The sequence below is a fragment of the Ornithorhynchus anatinus genome, chromosome 2, assembly GCF_004115215.2.
Source record: "Ornithorhynchus anatinus isolate Pmale09 chromosome 2, mOrnAna1.pri.v4, whole genome shotgun sequence".
NCBI lineage: Eukaryota > Metazoa > Chordata > Mammalia > Monotremata > Ornithorhynchidae > Ornithorhynchus > Ornithorhynchus anatinus.
The window spans coordinates 1,338,417-1,357,843 of NC_041729.1; the positions used below are offsets into that span (position 1 = coordinate 1,338,417).

Consider the following 19,427-nt stretch of genomic DNA (forward strand, 5'->3'; position numbering starts at 1 on the left):
ACGCTCTTAGTACAATGCTCTACATTCAGTAAACACTTCTGATTGATTCCCCATTAGAGGGACAGGGACATGGACAATGACAGAGAGATGGACAGAGATGGAGAGAGAGACAGAGAGATGGAGGGAAGCTGTTCTCATCAATCTTGAAAGTCCTACTAGACTGTTTCCACTTCTCGACTCTTAGCTCCTTGTGGGCAGGGGTCATGCTTACCAACTTTACTGTACTTTATTCTCCCAAGTGCTTAATACAATACTCTGCCCACAAGTCAATACTCAGTAAATACCAGTGATTGATGGACACAGACAAAAAAAAGTCAGAGAGATGGACAGGGATAGAAAGGCAGAGAGATGGGCAGAGACAAAGACTGACAGACACACAAAGATGGACAGTCAAAGAGAGACAAAATCAATAATCTGCTGGTCCAGGTCCCACAGGACACTTCTAATCAATCAATGGTATTTTCTGAGTGCTACGCATCATCTGCCTTCAACAAGCTTCCATTCAAGCCAAGCGCAGTGACTGCAGCAAGTTCCCACCCCCGTGCCTCATTCAGTTATTCATTCAATCGTATTTATTGAGTGCTCACTGTGTGCAAAGTACTAAACACGTGGGAGAGTACAATATAATAGCAGACATATTCCTGCCCTCAACGAGTTCACAGTCTAGAGGGGGAGACAGACATTAATATAAATAAATAAATTACAAATATATATACATATGTGCTGTGAGGATGGGAGAGAGGATGAATGAAGGAGCAAGTAAGAGCAGCGCAGAAAAGAGTGGGAGAAGAGGCGAAGAGGGCTTAGTCAGGGAAGGCTTCTTTGAGGAGAGTTGCCTTCGATACGACTTTGCAGTGGGGGACAGCAATTATCTGTTTGATATGATATGCCTGGCAGATCCCCTTGGCAGCATGCAGTTTTTTTCCAGAAAAGGGACAAGGTATTGGGACTCAGATGATGGGGCTCCAACAGCTGGACCTATCCCAGATCTGCCACATGTCTGCTGTGTGACCTTGCGCAAGTCACTTTACCTCTCTGGGCCTCAGTTACCTCAACTATAAAATGGGGACTGAGGCTGTGAACCTCACATGGATCAGGGACTGTGTCCAACCCAACTTGCTTGTACCCATCCCAGTGTTTAGTATAATGCCTGGCACATAATAAGTGCTTAACAAATACCACAGTTATCATTATTATTATTAGATACAGGACCCACACAGAACCCAGACAGCCATACCCCAACGGCAGGATCCAGAAGTCTGGACCCCACTGGCGGGACCCACCCAGCTGGCCCCCGACGGCTGGATCCAGAAGGCCAGGTCCAGCAGAGAGGTTAAGTCCAGCAGGGAGGCCAGGGGCCGGGCTCTTACCCTGAAGTCGATTCCCACAGTGGAGATGAAGCTCCCGGCCAAGAAGGCACCATCTTTGAACCGGACCAGCAGGCAGGTCTTCCCCACGCCCGAGTCTCCCACCAACATCACCTGCATGAGGAGAAGGGAAGAGAATGCTGACCCTGGAAGGCATGGGATGGATGAGAAGATATGGCCCTATGGCTAGAGCCTGGGACTGGAAAGCAGGAGATATGGGTTGGAATCCCAGCACTGCACTGGCCTGCTTGGTGACCTCGGGCAGTCCCTTTGTTAATGGTATATGCTAAGTGTTTACTATGTGTCAAGCACTGTTCTAAGCAAAGGGGTAAATATAAACTAATCAGGTTGGACCCAATCAGTGTCCCACATGGGGCTCACAGTCTTAATCCCCATTTTACAGATGAGATGACTGAAGCCCAGAGAAGTGAAGTGACTTGTCCAAGATCATGCAGCAGATAAGTGGAGAAGCCAGGATTAGAACCTGGGTCCTTCTAATTCTCAGGCCTGTGTTCTGTCCACTAGGCCATGCTGCTTTCAGGACCTCAGTTTCCTCCTCTATAAAATGAGGATCCCTGTTCTTTCTCCATTTTAGACTACGACTTATCTGATAATTCTGTATCCCCCCACAACATTTAAAACAGTGCTTGGCATAGAGTAAGTGCTCAATATGTCCAGTTGCCAGGCTCTCTTCACCACGACTGCTGGGAACCTGGAAGGTACCTTCATCATAGTGTAATGGATAGAGCATGGGCCTGGAAGTCAGAAGGATGTGGATTTTAATCCCAGCTCTGCCACTTGTCTGCTGTGTGACCTTGGGTGAGTCACTTCACTTCTCTGTACCTCAGTTACCTCATCTGCAAAAGGAGGATTAAGACGATGAGCCCCACGTGAGACATGATCAACTTGTATCCACCAAGGTGCTTAGTACAGTGCCTAGCACATAGAAAGGGTATAACAAATACCATTAAAAAAATCCAGAGCTGAACTGGACACTTCCAGACCCCTGGACTCAGCCCAGTTCACAGCCCCCTCCCCAGTGCTAGACACCCACGCCCAGGGGGGAGCCCTGCTTTTGGGGAATCCCACCCTCTCCCACCCTGAGAGTAGAGGGAGGGGAGGGCTTTCCTGATCAGTTGTGAGATTTCTCTTGTAAGATCTCCCTCTGCCCTCTTCCTCCCTCTCCCCCTCCTCCTCCTGCTTTGTGTCCCCTTCCCTCCCCTCCCCAGCCACAGGGCTTGTCCACCCACAGCTCCTGCCCATCCAAAGCACCCGACTGTTCACAGTGCTCGCTCACCCACAGGGTCTGCGGGGCCTCGATTCTCCTGGCTGATGCTTCCTGGAGATTTAGTCATTTTCACAGGTTGGGGACCAAACTGGACTTCCACAGAGTGGAGTGACAGTTTGGTTCTGCTGGCCTCCCTGCCCACGTCCACTCACTAGACCAAAGGCAATTGTTGATCCCTGACCATCCTCAGCAAGTGGTCATCCCAACCCATCCCCCACCCCGGGGGGATAATAATAATAATAACAATAATAATTGTGGTATTTGTTAAGCATTTTACTATATGCCAAGCAATGTTCTAAGCACTGGGGTAGATACAAGGTAATCGTGTTGGATACAGTCACTGTTCCACATGGGGCTCTCAGTCCTAATCCGTTATTTTACAGATGAGGTAACTGAGGCCCAGAGAAGCCAAGTGACTTGCCCAAAGTCATACAGCAGACATGTGGAGCTGAGATTAGAACCCATGTCCTCTGACTTCCAGGCCCGTGGTCTTTCCACTAGGCCATACTGCTTCTCTATCTGGAGTAGCTCACCCATAGCACACTTCATTCAACATTCAGTCACACTCCAGCGCTCAATATAGTGCTTTGCATATAGTAAGTGCTCAATAAATATGATTGAATGAACTTCATTCCTCTCCAGCCAACCTTCTCACTGGGCTTTGTTCTCATCTCTCCTGCCAACCTTGCTCACATCCTCCCTCTTGCCTGGATCCTTCAGATCCATAAAGCCCTCCCTGCCTTTCCCATCAGCAAAGCCCTACTGAAATCCCATCTCCTCCAGGAGGACTTCCCTGATTAATCTTTCATCTCTTCTCATTCTCATCTTAGAGAAGCAGCGTGGCTCAGTGGAAAGAGCCCGGGCTTGGGAGTCAGAGGTCATGGGTTCGCATCCCAACTCTGCCCCTTGTCAGCTGTGTGACTGTGGGCAAGTCACTTCACTTCTTTGTGCCTCAGTTCCCTCATCTGTAAAATGGGGATGAAGACTGTGAGCCTCACATGGGACAACCTCATTCCCCTGTATCTACCCCAGTGCTTAGAACAGTGCTCTGCACGTAGTAAGCGCTTAACAAATACCAACATTATCTCCGCACTCTATGTCTCCCAGCTGCCCTTCCGGCAGTTCTGCACCATCTAGTCACTTAAGTGGTCACAATCGCTGTAGGATATAAGCCCATAACTTTACACTCTACTGCTTCCTTCTGTCCATAATTTATCTTGATGTCTGTCTCTCCCACTATTTTATAAGCTTCTTGAGGACAGGGATCATGTCTAGCAACTTTGTGGTACTCTCCCAAGTGCTTGGTACAGTGATCTGCATACATAATTTAGTGGATAGAGCATGGACCTGGGAGCCAGAAGGACCTCTAGACTGTGAGCCTGTTGTGGGCAGGGAATGTCTCTATTTGCTGTATTGTACTCTCCAAGCGCTTAGTACATACAGTGTTCTGCACACAGTGAGCGCTCAAAAAAATATGATGAATGAATGAATGACCTAGATTCTAATCCCAGCTTTGCCACATATCTGCTGTGTGACCTGAGGCAAGTCACTTCACTTTTCTGTGCCTCAGTTACCTCATCTGTAAAATGGGGATTAAAACTGTGAGCCCCACGTGGGACAACCTGATTCCGCTGTGTCTACCCCAGCGCTTAGAACAGTGCTCTGCACATAGTAAGCACTTAACAAATACCAACATTATTATTCTCTGGGCCTCAGTTACCTCATCTGTAAAATGGAAATTAAGAGTGTGAGCCTCATGTGGAATAGGGACTGTGTCCAACCTGAGTAACTTGAATTTACCACAGTGCTTGGCACATAATAATAATAATAAGAATTATGGCACTTGTTAAGTGCTATGAGTCAAGCACTGCTCTAAGCGCTTGGGGTAGATGCACATCATTCAGGTTGGACACAGTCCCTGTCCCACATAACAAGTTCCATTTTTATCATTACTATTATTATTACATTAGGTGCCCAATCAGTAGGACCGATTGATTGATTGAAAGACTCTTCCTATTCTTGGTGTGGGGATAGGAAAGAGGGGACCCGCAGCCTCCCAAGGGGCTTTTTCCAAAGAGTGAGGCTTCCCCCCCCCACCACCTCCCTCCTTCACCTCCCTGGGGGCAGGTGACTTTTAACTTCTTCCTGCCGCGTTTGCAAACATTGGCTTATTTGTTTTTCAGTTCCTGCTCGACAGCTGCAGGAGGGGGGAAGGGGAGGGTGGCGATCTGGGAGACCCCACGACAGAGAGACGGAATTGGGCCACACTGCGTGGGAGCTGCAGGAGAGGCCCAGAGCCCTTGGGTGAAGCTCGTTAAGGGCGCAGGAACCCCCAGGGTCTGAATCTCCCATCACACAACATGCAGGTTTTTTTCTGTCCTTTGCAGTGATCCACGGCGCCGTTCCGGGAACTGGGGACGATCTGTGGGTGGAGAGGAGATCTCGGTCCTCTCCAGAAACTTCACCCTTCACACTCCCCTCACCCCCAACCCGGCTAGATCCTGCACCAAATTAACGATGCCACAAGGAGTCTGGGGGTGAGGAGGGTCTTCCAGGGGCGCCCCCCAAATGTAAGCTCCTTGAGGTCAGGGATTGGGACTACTGTTATACTCCCCCAAGCATTCGGTACAGTGCTCTGCACACTGCAGGTGCTCAATCAATATTGCGGATTGATTGATTCACCGCTTAGACTGTAAATCCTTGAGAGCAGAGATTGTGTCTATGAATTCTATCGTACTCTCCCAAGTGCTCAATAGAGTGTTCTGCATCCAGCAGTTGCTCAATCATTGCAGTGAGTTGATTTTTGTGTGGTATTTGTTAGGTGCTTACTATCTGCCAGGCACTGTACTAAGCTAATCAAGTTGGACATGGTCCATGTCCCACCTGGGGCTCACAGTCTTAATCCTCATTTTACAGATGTGGTAACTGAGGCACATAGAAGCGAAGTGACTTGCCTAAGGTCACAGCAGATAAGTGGGGAACAGGATTAGAACTCAGGTCCTTCTGATCCACAGGCCCTTCCTCTTCCACCAGGCCATTCTGCTACTCTTACTGATTCACCCATTAAACTGTAAATTCTTGAGATCAGAGATCGTGTCTACTAATTCTACTGTACCCTCCCAGCTGCTCAGTACAGTGTTCTGCCCACAGGAGTAGATTGTTACTTCCTCAAGGGCAGGGATTATGTCTAACTCTTTTGTACTCTCCCTAGCACTCAGTGCAGTGCTCTGTACAATGCAGATGCTTAATCAAGGCATTTATAGATTAAGTAGACATGATCCCTGCCTTCAAGGATTTTACAGTCCAGTGTGGTAGGCAGACACTACAATAAATTACAGTAGGGGAAGCAACAGATTATAAAAAGATGTACATACGTGTTGTGATGTCTACCTGGGAGTTCCTTCACGCCAATGCAATGAACAAAATCCCCAAGGGTGCTCACACCCATCAATCAATCAATTCTATTTATTAAGAGCTTATTCTGTGCAGCACAATGTACTAACACTTGGGAGAGTACACTATAATAGAGTTGGTAGGCATGTTAGGAGAAGCAGCGTGGCTCAGTGGAAAGAGCACGGGCTTTGGAGTCAGGGCTCATGAGTTCGAATCCCAGCTCTGCCACTTGTTGGCTGTGTGACTGTGGGCAAGTCACTTAACTTCTCTGGGCCTCAGTTCCCTCATCTGTAAAATGGGGATTAAGACTGTGAGCCCCACGTGGGACAACCTGATTCCCCTATGTCTACCCCAGCGCTTAGAACAGTGCTCGGCACATAGTAAGCGCTTAACAAATACCAACATTATTATTATTATTATGTTCTCTTACCACGAGTTTACAGTCCAGAGGGGGAGACAAACATTACTATAATTAAATTACAGATATGTACATAAGTGCTGTGGGGTTGACGATGGGGTGAATAAAAGATGAAAATCTAAGTGCAAGGGGGATGCAGAAGGGAGTGGGAGAAGAGGAAACGAGGGCTTAGTCAGGGAAGGCCTCTTGGAGGAGATATGCTTTTAATAAGGCTTTGAAGGTGGGGAGAGTAGTGGTCTGTCGGATACTAAAAGGTTCCAGGCCAGAGGTCTCCCTTGCCCCCACCCAGCCCCCTGCTTTGCTGATGGGGTGGTGATCTTTGTGATCAGTCTGTCTGTCCTGCCTCCAAGGCTCCAAACTCTGGCCTTTTCCTGGAAGAAGGAAACCACTGGACACACTGGCCCTTGCCCTCATCTGGAGGCAGGCAGAAATGTTCACCTTCCTGCCCAAAGTTCAAATTTCCTCCGGTTCCGGGTCCAGTTCCAGTTCTGGACTCAGGATGTGTTTGCTCTTACCAAAAGGCAATAAGGAAACGGGGTCTGTGGGTAAGTCAGGCTGGGCCGCCCGCCCCGCTGGGGCATCGAGTGTCTGGACCAGTGCCTGAACAATCCCGGGGCTCAGTTTGCCCATCTATAAAAGGGGGGCAACACCCGTGGTCCGCTCTCCTTCAGCAATTGGACGGAAAGGGAAGCTATTGGGCTTGAAGGGGCCCCTGGAATTACTGATCCAGGTAGGAGAGGGGAGAGGAAGAGGGGCAGGAGGGAGAGGAGAGGAGGGGAGAGAAGGGAGAGGAGAGAAGAGGAGGGGGGAGAAGGGAGGGGAAGAAGAGAGGAAAGGCAGGTGAGGGGAAGAAGGGAAGGAGAGGAAGGGAGAGGAGGAGGGGGAGAGAAGGGAGGGGAAATAGAGAGGAAGGGGGATGAAGAGGGGGAATAATGGAGAGGAAGGGAGAGGAGGAGAGGGGAGGAAGGGAGAGGATGGGGGAGAGGAAAAGAAGGGAAGGACCAAGGGAGGGAAAGAAGGTAAGCCAAGAAGAGAGGAAGGGGAAGGGGAAGGAGAGGGGGAATAATGGGGGAGAGGAGAGGAGGCGAGGAAAGGAGAGGAAGGGTGAGGAGGAGAGGAAGGGAGAGAAAGGGAGGCGACAGGGGAGAGGAAAGGAAGGGAAAGGCCGAGGGAGGAGAGAAGTGAGGCAGGGAGGGGAGGAGGGGGAGAGGAGGAGTGATAAAAGGGAGGAGGAAGGAGAGAGCAGAAGTGGGGAGGGCGTTGAGCGGGCCTCGGGGAGTCTTTTCCGCGGGGGCCCTGAGGTCGCTGGGGCGGTCGACTTCCTCGAAGGCCATTTTGGTCCGGTGGCAGGCCGTGGTCTGGTTGGCCTGGGGTCCTGACTCACCCCTCCCCTTCCAGTCCTGAGGCCAGTCCCCCCTCCCTTCCTGCCCTTCAGCCCCCAGCCCGGGAGGATGGCAGGGGCCGGAGCCGGAGCCTCCAGACCCCCCTGCAGCTGGCCGGGGGCAGGGGAGAGGGAACACAGCTTGTGGGGTGGATGCAGCGGGCCCGGGGAGGGGGTCGCCGGGGAGCGAGGGGGGCGGGGATGCTTGGTTGCATGTTGGGAGGATGGAAGGGGGTAGCAGGTGCCCCGCAGAGGTCATGAGTTCGAATCCCGGCTTTGCCACTTGTCAGCTGTGTGGCTGTGGGCAAGTCACTTCACTTCTCTGGGCCTCAGTGACCTCATCTGTCAAATGGGGATTAACTGCGAGCCTCATGTGGGGCAACCTGATGACCCTGGCTCTACCCCAGCGCTTAGAACTGTGCTCTGCACATAGTAAACGCTTAACAAATACCAACATGATTATTATTATTATTGTTAACAATAAGGGCTTAATAGATATCATTCACTGATTGATCGGAAGAATGATAGCGGGGAAGAGGGGGTCCAGGAGCAGGTAGCCCGCCGGACAAGAACCCCGGCCTATCTCTCGGCCGGCAGGACAAGGATCCAGGGATCACGCGCGGGGGGGAAGGCAAGCCGGGTTGGACAGCAAAGTTAAGGGACGAAAAGGGGCTCAAAGGACACTCCTCCTCCTTCTCCTCCTCCTCCTCCTCCTCCTCCTCCTCCTCCCTCCGGGAAGAGCCAGCCCTCGCGACCCCATTCCCACTCCCAAATACCCTCCCCTCCTTCGGCGCGGCCCTCCAGCCTGCCCCTCTTCCCTGTCCCCCTGGCTCGGTCCTTCGTGGCCCTGGGCATCCCCCGGACCCCTGCTCTGCCCCCCTCCCCAACTCTCCGGACGACGTCTCTGAGCTGATTCCTCTCCCTCCGCCTCCTCCCCAAGCCGGAGACCAATGGAGTCGGAGATACTTAACCCTGAACCCCTCGGAGCCGCTACCCTTCCCGCCCCGGAGCTCATGCCACCTGATGCGCCTCCCTCCTAGACTCCGACCTCCAGCCCCTAGCCCCTCATCTCCAACCCGAGATTCCCAGCTCCAGGCCCCAGCCCCTCATCTCCATCCCGAGACCCCCAGCTCCAGGCCCCAGCCCCTCAAGTCCAACCGGAGACCCCCTGCTCCAGCCCCCAGCCCCTCGCCTCCAACCGGAGACCCCCAGCTCCAGCCCCTCGCCTCCAACTCGAGACCCCCAGCCTCTCTTTTCCATTCCGAGATTCCCAGCTCCAGCCCCCAGCCCCTCACCTCCATCCCGAGACCCCCAGCTCCAGGCCCCAGCCCCTCAAGTCCAATCGGAGACTCCCAGCTTCAGGCCCCAGTCTCTCAAGTCCAACCGGAGACCCCCTGCTCCAGCCCCCAGCCCCTCGCCTCCAACCGGAGACCCCCTGCTCCAGCCCCCAACCCGAGACCCCCAACTCCAGCCCCTCGCCTCCATCTCGTGACCCCCAGCTCCAGCCCCCAGCCCCTCTCCAACATCCCAAGACCCCCAGCTCCAGCCCCCAGCCCCTCTCCACCATCCCGAGACCCCCAGCTCCAGCCCCCAGCCCCTCTCCACCATCCCGAGACCCCCAGCTCCAGTTCCCAGCCCCTCTCCACCATTCCGAGACCCCCAGCTCCAGCCCCCAGCCCCTCTCCTCCATTCCGAGATTTCCAGCTCCAGCCCCCAGCCCCTCTCCTCCATTCCGAGATTTCCAGCTCCAGTCCCTCGACCCTCATTTCCATCCCGGACCCTCAGTTCCAGCCCCCAGCCCCTCAACTCCAACCGGAGACGCCCAGCTCCAGCCCCCCAGCCCCTCGCCTCCAACCCGAGACGCCCAGCTCCAGCTCCCAGCCCCTCACCTCCATCCCGAGACCCCCAGCTCCAGCCCCCAGCCCCTCGCCTCCATCTCGAGACCCTCAGTTCCAGCCCCAGCCCCTCAACTCCAACCGGAGACCCCCCCAGCTCCAGCCCCCAGCCCCTCTCCTCCATCCCGAGACCCCCAGCTCCAATCTCCAGCTCCTCATCTCCATCCCGAGACCCCCAGCCCCTCGCCTCCACCCGGAGACCCCCCCCAGCTCCATCCCCCAGCCCCTCACCTCCATCGTACACCCTCAATTCCAGTCCCCACCACCTCGCCTCCCACCGGAGACGCCCCCACCTCCAGCCTCAAACCTCTCTCCTCCATCCCGAGCCCCCCCCCGGCTCCAAGCGCTCCCCTCCCCGCCCCGGGGACCCCCAGCTCCCCCCTCCCCCTTGTCGGCAGGGGACTCACCTTGAAGGCGACATCGTAGAACTCGCCACTGCTGCTGAGGGTGGGGTGGCTGGGCAGCGCCACCCCATTGAGGGGCGCGTCGGAGTCCAGCCTCCTGCCGCCGGTGCCCGCCTTGCCCCTGCCGCCGCCGGCGCCCGCCTTGCCCCTGTCCTTGGCCGGGGGCAGGTGGGAAGAGGGTGAGCTGCCCGCTTTGCTCCTGGGGGTTTTCTTCCTGGACATGATGGAGGGGCTGGCGAGGGAGAGGCCCGGGGGGCTGCGGGAGGAGGCGCGATGCTCACGGTCACTGCGCTCCGGCACGGGAGGCGACGGCGACAGGTCCTGGGCTTCCCCGAGCCCTGCAGGTGCACAGCGGCAGCGGCAGCGGCAGCAACATGCTTGCCCTGGTGGCGGCGCCGCGCGCTCCTCCCTGGCCACGCCCCTTCTATGGCCACGCCCCTTCTCTGGCCACGCCCCCTTCCCTGGCCCCCGCCCCCTCTAGCCCCTCCCCTGTCCCCGCTCGCCCCCAGCCGCCAGCCAGCCCCCTCCCCCCTCCCCCGCCGCAGCAACCAATCAAACCCGGGGCTCCTCCGCCGCAGCCAATGAACGCTGAGAGAGGGCGGGGATAGGCAAATAAGCGGCAGAGCGGGGTCGGGAGGGGCTCTGCTGTGGGACAGGGACAGTGTGACTGTGGGCAAGTCACTTCACTTCTCTGGGCCTCAGTTACCGCATCTCTAAAATGGGGATTAACTGTGAGCCCCACGTGGGACAACCTGATTCCCCTGTGTCTACCCCAGGGCTTAGAACAGTGCTCTGCACATAGTAAGCGCTTAACAGATGCCAACATTATTATTAGAAGCAGCGTGGCTCAGTGGAAAGAGCACGGGATTTGGAGTCAGGGCTCGTGAGTTCGAATCCCAGCTCTGCCACTTGTCAGCTGTGTGACTGTGGGCAAGTCACTTCACTTCTCTGTGCCTCAGTTCCCTCATCTGTAAAATGGGGATTAAGTCTGTGAGCCCCACGCGGGACAACCTGATTCCCCTATGTCTACCCCAGCGCTTAGAAGAGTGCTCGGCACATAGTAAGCGCTTAACAAATACCAACATTATTACCAACATTATTATTATTAGAGAAGCAGCGTGGCTCAGTGGAAAGAGCCCGGGCTTGGGAGGCAGAGGTCATGGGTTCGAATCCCGCCTCTGCCACTTCTCAGCTGGGTGACTGGGGGCAAGTCACTTGATTTCTCCATGCCTCAGTGACTTCATCTGGAAAATGGGGTTGAAGACTGTGAGTCTCATGTGGGACAACCTGATTACCATCTACCCTAGCGCTTAGAAGAGTGCTCTGCACATAGTAAGCACTTAACAAATACCAACATTATTATTATTAAGCGCTTAACAAATACCAACATTATTATTATTATTAATTCATTAATTCAATCATTAAATTGTGATGATAGTGATGGCGTTTGTTAAGTGCTTACTATGTGCCTCCCTTTCCCCCCCACCCTCTGCCCCTTCCCCTCCCCTCAGCACTGTGCTCATTTGTATATATTATTTATTACCCTATTTATTTTATTAATGAGGTATACATCCCCTTGATTCTATTTATCGTGATGATGTTGTCTTGTTTTTGTTTTGTTCTGTTTTGCTTTGCTGTTTGTCTCCCCCATTTAGACGGAGCCCGTCACTGAGCAGGGATTGTCTCTATCTGTTGCCGAATTGTACATTCCAAGGGTTTAGTACAATGCTCTGCACATAGAAAGTGCTCAGTGAATTAAAGGAATAAATGAATGAATGTGCCACACACTGTTCTAAGCGCTGGGGTAGATACAGGGTCATCAGGTTGTCCCACATGGGGCTCACATTCTTAATCCCCATTTTACAGATGAGGTAATTGAGGCACAGAGAAGTTAAGTGACTAGTCCAAAGCCACACAGCTGACAAGTGGTGGAGCAGGGATTAGAACCCACAACTTCTGACTCCCAAGCCCGTGCTCTTTCCACTGAGCCATGCTGCTTCTCTATTGTATTTATTGAGGACCTACTGTGTGCCAGGCACTGTACTAAGCACTTGAGAGAGTACAGTATAGCAACCAACAGACACATTCCTGCCCACAACAAGCTGGGTGTTTAAATGCTTACTATATGTCTAGCACTGTTTAAACCTCTGGGGTAGATACAGGTAATCGGGTTGGACACAGTCCCTGTCCCACAAGAGGCTCACCATCTTAATTTCCATTTTACGGATGAGGAAAAATGGTCACACAGCAGACAAGTGTCAGAGAGGGGATTAGAACCCAGGTCCTTCTAATTCGCAGACCTATGCCTTCAGGAAGCAGCATGGCTTAGTGGATAGAGCATGGGTCTGGGAATCAGAAGGTCATGGGTTCTAATGCCGGCTCTGCCACTTGTCTGCTGTGTGGCCTTGGACACGTCACTTCACTTTTCTGGGTCTCAGTTCCCTCCTCTGTAAAATGGGGATTAAGACTGTGAGCCCTATGTGGGACAGGGACTGTGTCCAACCCAATTATCTTCTATCTACCCCAGCGCTTAGAACAGTGCCTGACACATAGTAAGCACTTAACAAATACCATAATTATTATTATTATTATTTGGGGGAAGGGAATGACCTGGACACTTGAGGAAAACACCCCCCTCCACTCCCAGGGCCCTCGGGTAGCCTCCCCCCCCTTCACTCCTAGACTGGCTCCGGGCCGGCTTCCCCAGGAGCAAATCCCTTCCTCACTCCCACCCCCACTCTGACTCTGGTGGAGGGATAATAAATAATAATAATGTTGGTATTTGTTAAGTGCTTACTATGTGCCTAGCACTGTTCTAAGCACTGGGGAGGGATACAAGGTAATCAGGTTGTCCCACGTGGGACTCAGAGTCTTAATCCCCATTTTACAGATGAGGGAACTGAGGCACCGAGAAGTGAGGTGACTTGCCCAAGGTCACACAGCTGACAAGTGGTGGGGATTAGAACCCATGACCTCTGGCTCCCAAGCCCGGGCTCTTTCCACTGAGCCACGCCACTTCTCTAAGCACGGATGGGGTGCCTGATGCGGGGTCCAGCTAGTATATGGGGTCTATGCCCACTGCAGCCCTCAGGGAGGAGGGGCAGGGGGGCAGGGTCTCTGACCTGGAGCTGGCTCCGTGCAATGCTTCAGAGAGCAGATTTAAAAGGCTTCACACCTATCAACCGGTCTCTGCGGGGAAAGAATCCTTTTCCACCCTGTCATCCCACCTTCCGACACCCCCTATTACTGTCAGACACGTGAGCGCGCTCTCCGTTTCCCTCTCTCACTCTCTCTCTCACACGCACACAGTCACAGTCACGCCCACACTCACATTCTTGTCACACTCCTGGGGCACATGCACAGACACACAGATATACGCACACACACACACAAGATCTGCCTGGCCCCTTGGTCCTTCGGCCTCGCTCCCCAAACCCCCTCCTCAGCCCCTCATTCGCAACCCCAGCAGCCCAGAGGGGAGCCGTGTCCACCCACGATGAGGAGGGCCGGGACCCCGGAGGCCAGAGTCCCGCCGTGGCTTGGGTTAGAAAGTATTCGTTCAAGCTGGGTCTGACAAACCTCTGGTGAAAAGATTATAAACGGGCCCCAGAGCACTTAATGGCACTTGCAATCATGTCCCACGCAGGAGAGACGTGTCTGGGAGCTGCGATTATGCTTGAAGTGTCTCCCGGAGGGAGCTGGGATCCGCCCACAGACCCCCTCAGCCGCCCTCCCCAGCCCCTCCATATGGAGCAAGGAAGAGACTCTATGACCTCTGACCTTGGGCACGAGAGCTCTGGGGTGACCGACTGTCAGAGCCCAGTAGAGGAAGGTTGGGAACCAGGTGCTCTGCGTTTTTTTTCCAGGCATTGCCACCTACGGTAGCCTCCTGGGGTGTCCTGGTGTAGAAGAGAAGTAGGCAGGACCACGGCCTCTCAGCTCACCGCCACGATGCCAGGAGTGGCCAGGCAGGTGCCCCTTGTTGGATTGGCCACCGGGCAGGAGCTGGGGTCAGCTGGGGGTGAGAGTCTTGGCGGACTGGAGCCAAGCTGTCCAGGTGGCCATGTTTGGCCGAAGTGGAGGTGGGGATGTCCCTTCAGAGTGCCCTGCTGGCACTTCTCTGAGTTCATGTCCCCAGACGGGGCACAACCATCAATCAGCCAGTGGTGCTGACCGCACATCTACTGTGAGCAGACTTCTGTCGTGAGCCCCTACTGTGAGCAGAGCTGGGTACTGATCCCCTATTGTGTGCAGAGTACTGTACTGAGGACCTACTGGATGCAGAGTATTGACCTGCACACCTACTCTGTGCAAAACTTTGTACTGAGCACTTACTGTGTGCAAAACTTTGTACAGAACACTTACAGTGTGCAGAACTCTGTACTGAGTCCCTATTGTGTGCAGAGCTCTGCACTGAATGCCTACTGTATGCAGAGCTCTGTACTGAGTGTCTTCTGTATGCAAAGCTCCGTTCTGGTAATCGACTGTGAGCAGAGATCTGTACAGAACACCTACTGTGTACTGTGCAAGGCTTTTGTGTGTAGAAAATGTGTAAAAAAAGGGATTTTTTTTTTAAAGTCCTTACTATGTGCCAGGCACCCTTTGAAGTGCTGGGGTAGATGCAAGTTAATCAGGTCGGACACAGTCCCTGTCCCACACTGGGCTCCCACTTTTAATCCCCATTTTACAGATGAGAGAACTGAGGCCCAGAGAAGTGAAGTGGCTTGTCCAAGGTCACACAGCAGACGAATGGTGGAGCTGGGATTAGTACCCAAGTCCTGACTTCCAGATCCGTGCTCTATCCACTAGGTTTCGCTGCTTCTACTGTATGCACAGCACTGTACTGAGCACATACTATGTGCAGAACTCTGTAAGGAGGGTTTACTGTGTGTAGGATACTGAATTGAGCCCTAAAGAGTGCAGAGTTCTATGCTGAATGCTTAAAAGAGTACAAAAGAGTTAGTAGGCATGATTTCAGCACTCAAGGAGTTTATAATCTAGCAGGGGAGACCAAGCAGTAAAATAAATTGCAGGCTAGGGGAAGCAATTCAGCCTAAAAATATGTACATAAGTGCAATGGGAGTTGAGAGTATTTAAGTGCTTAGGTGGCTCTGAAGTGCTGAAGAGGGAGTCAGCGGAAAATAGAGTGGAGAGATGAGCGATTAACTGAGGAAGGCCTCCTGGAGGAGTTGAGATTTCATAAGAGTTTGGAAGATGGGGAGAGCAGTGTTCTCATGGATATGAAGGGGATGGAAGCTCCAGGCAAGAGGGAGGGCATGAGCAAGGGGTCAAAAGAAGGAGAGAAAAAAACAATTGGGCTGAGAAGAAAAAAGAACAAAGAACAAAGTTGGGTTGTAGTGGAAGAAGAGAGTGGGAAAGTAGGTAGAGAATTACTGTGAAGCAGTGTGGTTTAGAGGATAGGGCATGGGCCTGGAAGTCAGAAGGACCTGGGTTCTAATCCCGGCTCCACCGCTTGTCTGCTCTGTGACCTTGGACAAGTCACTTTACTTCTGTGAGCCTCAGTTCCCTCATCTGTAAAGGGGGGATTTAAAGTGGGAGCCCAATGTGGAACGGGGACTGTGTCCAACCTGATTAACTTGTATCTACCCCAGCACTTAGAATAGTGCTTGGCATATAGTAAGCACTTAGCAAGTAACATAATTATTATTAATTATTATTATTAAAGCTGGTTATGATCAGAAGTTTCTGTTTCATGTGAAAAGGCTTCTTTCCATCGCTTCATGAATGTCCCGTGGGCAGCTCAAGCTCCACATGGAGAGCAGTGAGACCTAGCCCCTTCTAGGTCCCTTCTAGACTGTGAGCCCGTTGTTAGGCAGGGATGGTCTCTATCTGTTGCCGAATTGTACTTTCCAAGTGCTTAGTACAATGTTCTGCACACAGTAAGCGCTCAATAAAGATGAATGAATGAATGAATGAATGAATAGTGTAAAGAGCATGGACCCGGGAATCAGAGGACCTGGGTTCTAATCCCAGATCTGCCACTTGTCTGTTGTGTGACCTTGGGCAAGCCACTTAACTTATCTGAGTTTCAGTTCCCTCATGTGGAAAATGGGGATTAAGACTGTGAGCCCCATGTGGGACATGGACTGTGTCCCAACTGTTTAGGTTGTATCTACCTCAGTAGTTAGAACAGTGCCTGGAACACACAGGAAGTGCTTAACAAATACCACAATTATTAATATTATTATTATTATCCTGGACTTCTTCCTTCTTTTTCAACCCCCATCTTCAGGCACCATACCCTGTCAATCTTTCCTGCACAATATCTCCAGAATCAGTCTTCCCTCTCCAATCCGACAGCCTTCATGTTGGTCCAGGCATTTGTCATACCCAGGCTTAGCTACGACTACATTGGCCTCTTCGCTCTTCCTCCTTAGTAATAATAACAATAATGATGGTATTTGTTAAGCGCTATGTGCCAGGCACTGTACTTAGCCCTGAGGTGGATATAAGCAAATCAAGATGGGCGCAGTCCCTGTCCCTTATGGGGTTCATAGTCCCCATAGTGAGAAGCAGCGTGGCTCAGAGGAAAGAGCATGGGCTTTGGAGTCAGAGGTCATGGGTTCGAATCCCGGCTCTGCCACTTGTCAGCTGTGTGACTTTGGGCAAGTCACTTAACTTCTCTGTGCCTCAGTTACCTCATCTGTAAAATGGGGATTAAGACTGTGAGCCCCACGTGGGACAACCTGATTCCCCTGTGTCTACCCCAGCGCTTAGAACAGTGCTCGGCACATAGTAAGCGCTTAACAAATACCAAAACAAATACCAACATTATTATAGTCTCAATATCCATTTTACAGATGAGGTAACTAAGGTGAAGTGATTTGCCCAAGGTCACACAGCAGACAAATGGTGGAGCCAGAATTAGAATCCATGACCTGACTCCCAGGCCCTTGCTCTATCCACTAAGCCTTGCTGCTTCCCTTGATTGCAGCCTCTCCCCTCTCCCATCCACTCTTGATTTTGTTTCCTAAAATAGAGAAGCAGCGTGGCTCAGTGGAAAGAGGATGGGCTTGGGAGCCAGAGGTCAAGGGATCGAATCCCTGCTCTGCCACCTGTCAGTAGTGTGACTGTGGGCAAGTCACTTAACTTCTCTGGGCCTCAGTTACCTCATCTGTAAAATGGGGATTAAGACTGTGAGCCTCATGTGGACAATCTGATTATCCTGTATCTACCCCGGCACTTAGAACAGTGCTCTCCACATAGTAAGTGCTTAACAAATACCAACATTATTATTATTATTAAAATGTTGTTCTACACATGTCTCCCGACACCTCAAAACATTCCAGTGGTTGACCGTTCATCTCCAGTGGTTGACCATTCATCTCTGCCTCGATCAGGGACTTCTGACCCTCAGCTTTAAAACAATCACTTCTCTCTGCCCCCAACTTATCCACTCTCTTCCCCCACTACACCCCAGCTCTTGCTCTTCATTTCTCTCTTGCCAAACTATTCACTATTTCTCATTCTTGTCTCTTTTACTGCCAACTTCTTGCTCATTCTTTCCCCTGCTGCCTAGAACTCCCTCCCACTTCACATCCAGAATACATCAACATCATCATCATCATCATAAATGGTATTTATTGAGTTCTTACTATATGCAAAGCTCTGTACAAAGCACTTGGGAAAGTACAATACAGTAGAATTGGCAGAATGTTCCCTGCCCACAGTGAACTTATATTTATTACTTAATTTATAGATAAGTGCATTAGTGCTGAGGATGGGGTGAATATCAAATGCCCAAAGGTCACAGATCTAAGTGCACAGACCATGGAGAAGAGAGACGGAGCTGGGGAAAAGAAGGGGGCAATGCAGGAAGGCCTCTTGGAGGTGATGAGATCTTAATAATACTTTGAAGGTGGGGAAAGTGGTGGTCTGGCTTGTATGGAGAAGGAGGGAGTTCCAGGCTACGGGAAGACCTTGGTGAGATAGATGAGATTGGGGTGAGATCGAAGCAGCGTGGTTTAGTGGCAAGAGCATGGTCTTGGGAGTCAGAGGTTGTGGGTTCTAATCCCAGACCTGCCCCTTATCAGCTGTGTGACTTTGGACAATTCGCTTAGCTTCTCGGTGCCTCAGTTACCGCATCTGTAAAATGGGGATTAAGAGTGTGAGCCCCAGGTGGGACAGCCTGATGACCTTGTATCTACCCCAGCACTTATAACAGTGCTTGGCACAGAATAAGCGCTTAAGAAATACCCTCATTATTGTTATTATTATCGAGGTATGGAGAGCAAGCTGGTGCTAGAACAGTGGAGTGGGAGAGCTGGGCTGTAGTAGGAACCAGCAGCATGGCTCTGTGGGTAGAGTTTGAGCCCGAGAGTCAGAAGGACCTGGATTCTAATCCCAGCTCTGCCACTTGTCTCCTGGGTGACCTGGGACAAGTCACTTCATTTCTCCGTGCCTCAGTTACCTCATCCATAAAATGAGGATTAAGACTGTGAGTCCCAAGTGGAACAGTGACTTTGTCAAACCTGATTAGATTGTATCTACCCCAGTGCTTGGAACAGTGCTTGACACAGAGTAAGTGCTTAACAAATACCATCATTTTGATTATGATAATGATTAACTAGCAGAAGTGCTGAGAATGAGCACTGATTATGAAGACAGGCTTCTCCACCCTATTTCCCTCTGGAGTACCCTCCCTGGCCCTGGGCTGTTTGAGGGGGCCCCAGGGTATTTGCGGTGGGGCCTGGCTTTTCCTTGGATGCCTGGGTTTGTGGGAGCCCCTGGTTGTTTTTGGGGTCCCTTAGCTGTTTGTGGGGGGTCTGGTTTATTTTTGGGGACCCCGGGCTGTTTGTGAGGTGTCCGGGTTGTTTTTATGGACCCTGGGCTATTTGCAGTGTGGCTTATTGGAAAGAGCACAGGCTTGGGAGTCAGAGGATGTGGGTTCTAATATCGGCTCCACAACTTGTCTGTTGTGTGACCTTGGGCAAGCCACTTATCTTCTCTGTGCCTTAGTTACCTCATCTGTAAAATGGGGATTATGACTGTCCCATGTGGGACAACCTGATTACCTTGTATCTACCCCAGTGCTTAAAACAGTGCTTGACACATAGTAAGCGCATAACCAATACCACAGTTATGATTATTATTTGAGGGGCCACTCGTTACACAAACAGGATTGTGGCGGCAGATTGCAGGCGGCCGGGGTGGCCGGCCGATCGGTGGGGACAGCTTGATTCCAAGGAAATCCACAGGATGCCGCTCTCTGGCCCCTGGTTCCCAGGCCACCATCTCCCTCATGCAAGGAGCTGAATTAA

At 52.0% G+C, this 19,427-nt stretch overlaps 1 protein-coding gene across 2 annotated transcripts in view; it reads right to left on the reverse strand.

Annotated features, from left to right (window-relative positions):
* The window catches only part of RAB26 (RAB26, member RAS oncogene family), a 42,639-nt gene extending 32,133 nt beyond the window's left edge, over positions 1-10,506 (reverse strand). For both annotated transcript variants that reach the window (XM_029047725.1, XM_029047723.1), the window contains exons 1-2: positions 10,150-10,506; positions 1,371-1,481 (exon numbers count right to left, since the gene is read on the reverse strand). In XM_029047725.1, coding sequence (XP_028903558.1) covers positions 1,371-1,481; positions 10,150-10,368 — 330 coding nt within the window. In that variant the 5' untranslated portion in view covers positions 10,369-10,506. The remainder of the gene's footprint in view (positions 1-1,370; positions 1,482-10,149) is intronic.
* Positions 10,507-19,427: the final 8,921 nt, after the last annotated feature.